Source organism: Drosophila virilis, chromosome 3, assembly GCF_030788295.1.
Source record: "Drosophila virilis strain 15010-1051.87 chromosome 3, Dvir_AGI_RSII-ME, whole genome shotgun sequence".
NCBI lineage: Eukaryota > Metazoa > Arthropoda > Insecta > Diptera > Drosophilidae > Drosophila > Drosophila virilis.
Window position 1 is genome coordinate 26099328 of NC_091545.1, and position 6539 is coordinate 26105866.

Below are 6539 nucleotides of genomic sequence, written 5' to 3' on the forward strand. Positions count from 1 at the left end.
AACGAAAAAGAGCATGCTTACAAAGCCAAAAATGAAAACGTTTTAATACTAAAATCAGAATATATTTGAAAAACGCAACTCTCATGATCCCAGCTAGTTTGACATATGTTAACAAAACTTAATAGCTTAATTTAATTAGTTAAACTCGATGTCTATGCATATCCTAACTCGACATAGACACAGGTACACAGCAGATTTTAAATCCAATAAATACATATTCGCATGTGGTTTTATAATTGCTTTGGAGCATCAATTTCAAACGGATGATGAGGATGTCCATAGGCAGCTTTCATTGTCATGAAGCGCCCGTTGCAGTCAAGGTCATCGATGGCCTGCAAATCATCATTGTCCAGCCCAAAGTCCCAAATCTTCTTGAAGTTCTCGTACATGTGATGCTTGCTAACGGAGCGCGGTATAACAATAATGCCCGATTGCGTCTGGTAGCGCAGCAGCACCTGGGCCGGCGTACGCTCGTATTTGGCAGCGATTTCCAATATAACCGGATGCTTGAGCAGCGGATAGGCGCCGGGCTTCTCGTAGGGCGTGTGTGCGGATCCCAATGAGCTGTACGCGGTCACGGCAATGGCATTGTCGTAGCACAGCGTGATCAAGGTCTTTTGCCGCAGATACGGATGACATTCGATTTGAAGCACCACCGGCTTCAGCTTGGCAACGCTCAGCAGCCGATTGATTTGCTGTTCATTGAAATTGGATACGCCAATGGCGTGACACAGACCACTGTCAACCAAATGCTCCATGGCCTTCCAGGTGTCTATGAAATCGATATTCTCAAAGACCGCCTTGCCAGTGTCGGGACATGTGGGATAGAGATTGTTGCCCGACTTATATGCCATGGGCCAATGCATGAGATACAGATCCAGATAGTCGACACCCAGATTACAGATGCTTGTCTCGCAGGCGGCGCGCACCAGATCCGGTCTATGGTGCGTATTCCATAGCTTACTTGTTATGAACAGCTGATCCCTGTGGAAGATGCCATCAATTATCTCTAGCTATTACAAATTTACGTTTACGCTTACCTTGTTACCACACCCTCTTTGAGCTTCTCAGCGATTGCGGCGCCAACTTGTGCCTCATTCCCGTAAATGTGGGCGCAATCAAAGTGCCGATATCCTATATCAATGGCATCCTTTACAGCCTGTGTTATCACTTCTGGTGGACTCTGAAAGCAAACAATGATACCGTTAAAAAGCTTTAGTTTGCAGTGCCTTGAAAGCTTTAAAAGCTCTCTCCTCTGCCAAAAGGCAAGTGCCGTTGAACCAACTATACACAAGTAAATCCATTTTGTTTTCTAGTATATTTTGGCGTTGTTTTGTGATTATTCAATAATTTCACAGCAGTTGCGATGCGTTTACTTACGCGCCATGTGCCCAGGCCGACCATTGGCATATTTTTGCCATTGCTCAAAAGAAAATTCGGCGTTGACATTTTCTTCTGTATGCGAAACAAATTATATTGAACTATTATTTAGAAGCGCGCTTGTTCCATTTACCGAAAGTAAACGCAAGGAGAAAGCCCTATTAATTTTGCTACAAACGAATTTCATTGACAGCTTTTAAAACTACAAACATGCGTACATATGTCTGTATTGTGCGTACGTATATTGTTCAAATTTAGAAAACTTTTTGGCAACAGCACACAGCAGTTTTTTTTTACTATTATGACCTTGGAAATGTGTGAATATTTATTATATCTTTTGGCTTTTAAAATGCAGTTATTTTTAAGCAAATATCAATCACTAAAAGGGTGTGTACACACTGCCAGCCTATCAATATAAAGTTATCGACTTAATGCGATGGTCGCTTTGTGTGTGACTTATCGATATCCTAATGCTGTTCCATCGCTGTTTTGTTTGCCGGCCCTCCACAAAACATCAACAGCAAACTCGCAAACCACATTCAACTAATTTATAAGGTGTTGGAAAGATTAAGGATTACCTATTGTTATTGATCCTTCGGGCGGACGGTTTACAAAAATATGTTTGGGACCGTTAACAATTATCTTTCCGGTGTGTTACGTGCTGCCGAGGACTACGATGGTGACAATTTGGCCACATTTTTGTCGCTGCGTGACGTACACGTCCAGAATCACAATTTGTACATAGCCCAGCCGGAAAAGCTGGTGGAGCGCATGCTAAAGCCGCCATTGGATGAAGTAGTCGGTGCACATCTGAAGGTGCTCTACTATTTAGCCCAAGAGCCACCCAACTACATGGACGCCTACAACCAGCAGGCGGCCAGTTGCTCGGCTGTCGTGAAGCTGCTGCAGCAACTCAAGGATGAGAACTGGTGCCTTCCGCTCATGTACCGCGTGTGCCTCGACCTGCGCTACCTGGCACAGGCGTGCGAGAAGCATTGTCGTGGCTTCACACCGGGCCACATACTGGAGAAGGCGGCCGACTGTATGATGGCCTGTTTTCGCGTGTGCGCCGCCGACGGACGTGCGTCGGAGGAGGAGACAAAGCGACTGGGCATGATGAATCTGGTGAATCAGCTGTTTAAGGTCTATTTTCGGATAAATAAACTGCATCTGTGCAAGCCTCTCATCCGCGCCATTGACAATTGTGCGTTCAAGGAGAGCTTTCCGCTGCCGGAGCAAATTACCTACAAATATTTTGTTGGTCGGCGCGCCATGTTCGACTCAAACTATCGCATGGCTGTTGAGGATCTGTCCTATGCCTTTACCCACTGCCCAGATCGATTTACGAGCAACAAGCGCTTGATACTCATTTATCTGGTGCCGGTGAAAATGTTGCTCGGCTACCTGCCACGCAAATCGCTGCTGGAACGCTACGATCTTTTGCTCTTTCACGATCTGGCGCTCGCCCTAAAGGCCGGCAACGTGAACAAGTTTGATGAGATCGTGCATGAGCAGGAGCTGGTGCTCATACGGAGTGGCATTTACTTGCTCGTCGAGAAGCTCAAGTTTATTGTGTATCGTAATCTGTTTAAGAAAGTTTTCGCCATTAGACAGACACATCAATTGGATATGAGTGATTTCCTTTCGGCATTGCAGTTTGTCGGTGTAACAGACGTGTCCATGGATGAGACGCACTGCATCATAGCGAATCTTATATACGATGGCAAAATTAAGGGCTACATTTCACATGCCCACAACAAATTGGTTGTTTCCAAGCAAAATCCGTTCCCGCCATTAATTTCAACATAGACATTTTAAGACTTTTCAATAAAAGAAACAAGGTTTTGTTGCCTCTGTGATCAAACAGCTGTTTTATTTTTACGCGCCATTTAAATTGGGCTGGAAATATAAGTCACGAAAATGTAATTGATATATTTGTTCACGCAGGGCTGCAAAACAACTATCGATAGTCCGAACTGTCAGTGGTCAGGCCGCATGCACACACAAGTCACACACATGCACACACGTATAGGCCTGTGTATATTTCTAATAGCTCAGCTGAAACAGTTTGGTGTAAACGATATAAATTAAATAGAATTACTAAAAGTTGTTGGTAAATCCAATGCATGCAACGTATAACTTTAAGCAACTAGTTAAACGCTGAAACAATGTGTACAGCTTAAATATTAGATATTCGACCGGCGCTGTGAAATTACGCTTGCAATCGCAAAATCAATATTGCTAATTTTGCTTTGGTTTTTTTTCTCTTTTTAAAATGACATAACTATAACGCATTACAAATTGTACATATAACGAAATTAACAAGCAGTCTTTGTTGTTGCTTCCGTTTTGCTTTTTTTCAGAAAACTGCGCAAAGAAAGCACTGCGTACCTGGCACATACCAAGAAATTTGTTTTCCTTTCTGTGCACCTAACGAAAGAGGCTAAACGCTCGACATGGCAGCCCCGGTCATTGTTGAGGCCACGGCCAAGCAGACGGCGACGGTAAGTGAGACAGAAATATAGTGAATACATTGTTTATAAAAACTGTTTCATCAATTAAAAACTCTCTTTCCCTCACGCAGCTCATATTCATGCATGGCCTGGGCGACACCGGGTATGTACAACAGCTTTGTGGTAATTTTGTGCATATTAAAATATAATTTGTGTGCTTTGTAGACATGGCTGGAGCAGCGCCTTGGCCGCTGTGCGTCCGCCATTCATGAAGGTGATCTGTCCAACGGCGCCGACACAGCCCGTTTCGCTGAATGCCGGATTTCGTATGCCCTCGTGGTTCGATCTGAAGACACTGGACATTGGCGGGCCCGAGGATGAGCCAGGTATACGCTCTGCACGAGACAATATACACGGCATGATAAACAAGGAGCTGAGCGCCGGCATACCGGCCAATCGCATTGTCCTTGGCGGCTTCTCACAGGGCGGCGCACTGGCTCTCTACTCGGCATTGACCTTTGAACAGCCACTGGCCGGCGTTGTTGCGCTATCGTGCTGGCTGCCACTGCACAAGCAGTTCCCCAGTGCCAAGATTAGCAGCGATGAGGTGCCTATATTCCAAGCACACGGCGACTATGATCCTGTGGTGCCTTACAAATTTGGACAGCTCAGCGCCAGTCTGCTCAAGTCGTTCATGAAGAATGTCACCTTCAAGACATATAGCGGACTCTCGCACTCGTCCTCCGACGAAGAAATGAATGATGTCAAGGTGAGTGCGCGGCGCGGCGGCTGCTTCTTAATAATTGATGAATTGACAATCTTATCGTTAAAGAATTTCCTTACTCTCTGTCTGCTCTTATCTCTTACAGGACATAATCAGTAAATGGGTAAACTAATTTCCATTAAGCACTTTAGCACTTTTAGCGCGCCTTCGTCTCGTGCATTCCACATTTGCGCAACAGCAAGAAAATATAAATACAATAATAACAATTAACGAAAAATACACTAAAATCGGGAAAATACAATTATTTAAACACGAATAAAAATAAAAATCACAGTAAGCAAGCTTCAACTGGACACAAACAAAACACAACTTAGCAGCGGCGACTTTAAAGAAGTCGAATTAAAAGTTGATCTTAGTCAAATTGAGGAAAGTTAGACAAGCAATCAATTAAATATACTACGCAATACCACGTATAATCCAACCCAATAATAGAGCGTGATGCTAATGCAGGTTGTGTTGAGCGAGTTTGTCGCGACTCTCGTTGATAAAGACACAATTGAAAGCTAGCTACTTTCAGTACACACAAATTATGTGCTTATTTTTTCGTTCAGTTTATTAAAAAAAAAAAAAAAACAAAACAAATTAAAAACTACCAATAAAGCTAATTAATACATTAAAGAAATATTAATTATTCGAAACAATTGAATGATAATTTTGAAAATCAAGAGATCTACTCGATTAGCGGACATTAAACAATTTGTGGCACGTTAGTATTCGAGGTTTTTCTAAGACTAAATTCATTTTCCAGAAGGTTTCCTCACTTGGAAACCTAAAAAAAAAAAAAAAAACAACGTTAAGTTTTTAAAATTAACACTTTACTGTAACCCAAACTTTTCAATGCAATGCCTCTTAACTTAATTATTTTTTTTTTTGTTTTTTCTTTTATTCTATTTATACAGCAAGAATCACAGTCACACCATCTGTAGTAATCAGCTGAGTTTTAGTTAACTTATTCTTTTTAGCGTAATTTGTGGTTTTAGTTTGTGCTTTGATCCATCTACTTTAAATATAATTAAATAAAGCCACTTGCTCTTTTGGATTGTGCTTTTAATGTTTTGTTTTTTGCTTCAAATTATTCTTTTGTCGTACAATTACAATTTACCATCTATATTCTGTAGCCTGTACTCTGTATAAACCTAAATATTTGCCTACTAACCTTAGAGCTTTCGCCTTACTCATTCATCTTTCATCTATATATTTGCAGACGCATTGGGAGGGCCCGAGCATGGCTAGAAAGGCGCAATGCTGCCAGATATCATAGTAGCCATAGGCTATGAAATGTAGTCGCAGTTCCTTCCACACAAAAATCAGAGCTCCTGTTCGGCCCCTAGTCAAGAAACGCGCCCGAGCAGACGTCTGAAACTTAAGAGAATTGTATTTTAGATATTATTTTGTACATAGAAACGTATTATGTAGACTTTAGGCATATTATTAGCTATTGGATGTCTCCACTTGGTGGTCGGACGAGAAGCAGATTCGCTAAAGCGAACTTAAACAAATAAAGTTATGTGACGACTAGCTCTTAAAGCTGTTCAAAACTGGAAATGGGTTGCATTACCCAGCACAGATGGGGAGTGCTGTGACTTTTAATAATGTTTAGATGGCTGCTGTTTTGTATTTAATGGAAATCAAATTTAAGTGAAATAACGGCTGGGGCGGTAGGTCACAATAGAGCAATCGAAATCGATAGTCGATAACTGCGCCACTTGTACACGGTCAAGCAGCTGCGGTCATGCCTATTGATATGTTATCGATATATTATGGCGTTAAATTTAAATAACAGTTTTTTGGCGCCATATGCAGCGCAACGATATCTGCTGAGAACTCAATATGCAAATGCTTCAAATTGATTTAAAGCTGAGGTGCGATGGATGAACTATGGTAATTGTTGATAGGACTTAAATTGATGCATGGCAACCAAA

General features: G+C 42.0%; 3 protein-coding genes across 11 annotated transcripts; 2 read left to right on the top strand and 1 right to left on the bottom strand.

Moving 5' to 3' along the window:
* Nucleotides 1-40: 40 nt before the first annotated feature.
* On the bottom strand, nt 41-1705 carry LOC6623736 (aldo-keto reductase family 1 member B1). The gene is made up of 4 exons (XM_002048559.4): nt 1514-1705; nt 1381-1455; nt 1041-1183; nt 41-984 (listed from the first exon to the last, which is right to left on the bottom strand). The coding sequence occupies exons 1-4, from the start codon at nt 1565-1567 to the stop codon at nt 231-233; spliced, it is 1026 nt and encodes a 341-aa protein (XP_002048595.2). The 5' UTR covers nt 1568-1705; the 3' UTR covers nt 41-230.
* A 97-nt stretch (nt 1706-1802) lies between these two features.
* On the top strand, nt 1803-3244 carry PCID2 (PCI domain-containing protein 2). Its single transcript, XM_002048560.4, has one exon. It carries the CDS (start codon nt 1999-2001, stop codon nt 3187-3189), a length of 1191 nt encoding a protein of 396 aa, XP_002048596.1. The 5' UTR covers nt 1803-1998; the 3' UTR covers nt 3190-3244.
* Nucleotides 3245-3348: 104 nt separating this feature from the next.
* Apt1 (Acyl-protein thioesterase 1) lies at nt 3349-6135 on the top strand. Of its 9 annotated transcripts, none has more exons than XR_011416286.1 (6): nt 3349-3493; nt 3744-3884; nt 3965-3996; nt 4059-4602; nt 4666-5323; nt 5822-6135. XR_011416286.1 is itself a non-coding variant. In XM_032433987.2 (6 exons), exons 2-5 carry the CDS (start codon nt 3837-3839, stop codon nt 4714-4716), a joined length of 675 nt encoding a protein of 224 aa, XP_032289878.1. In that variant the 5' UTR covers nt 3349-3493; nt 3744-3836; the 3' UTR covers nt 4717-4720; nt 5822-6135. The 9 variants fall into 9 exon arrangements, 6 of the variants coding, with proteins under 6 accessions (XP_032289878.1, XP_015031554.1, XP_032289879.1 ...); XR_011416287.1 differs by lacking the exon at nt 5822-6135 and adding an exon at nt 5517-5668; XM_032433987.2 differs by having other exon boundaries at nt 4666-4720.
* Nucleotides 6136-6539: the final 404 nt, after the last annotated feature.

Bases quoted from the DNA above. Each gene is read 5' to 3' on its own strand.
- PCID2 (XM_002048560.4), top strand. From the start codon at position 1,999: ATGTTTGGGACCGTTAACAATTATCTTTCCGGTGTGTTACGTGCTGCC.
- Apt1 (XM_015176068.3), top strand. From the start codon at position 3,837: ATGGCAGCCCCGGTCATTGTTGAGGCCACGGCCAAGCAGACGGCGACG. The intron at 3,885-3,964 runs GTAAGTGAGACA...TCCCTCACGCAG, and splicing joins CGGCCAAGCAGACGGCGACG to CTCATATTCATGCATGGCCT. The intron at 3,997-4,058 runs GTATGTACAACA...TGTGCTTTGTAG, and splicing joins CATGGCCTGGGCGACACCGG to ACATGGCTGGAGCAGCGCCT.
- LOC6623736 (XM_002048559.4), bottom strand. From the start codon at position 1,567: ATGAAATTCGTTTGTAGCAAAATTAATAGGGCTTTCTCCTTGCGTTTA. The intron at 1,456-1,513 runs GTAAATGGAACA...TTTCGCATACAG, and splicing joins TCTCCTTGCGTTTACTTTCG to AAGAAAATGTCAACGCCGAA. The intron at 1,184-1,380 runs GTAAGTAAACGC...GTTTGCTTTCAG, and splicing joins TCGGCCTGGGCACATGGCGC to AGTCCACCAGAAGTGATAAC.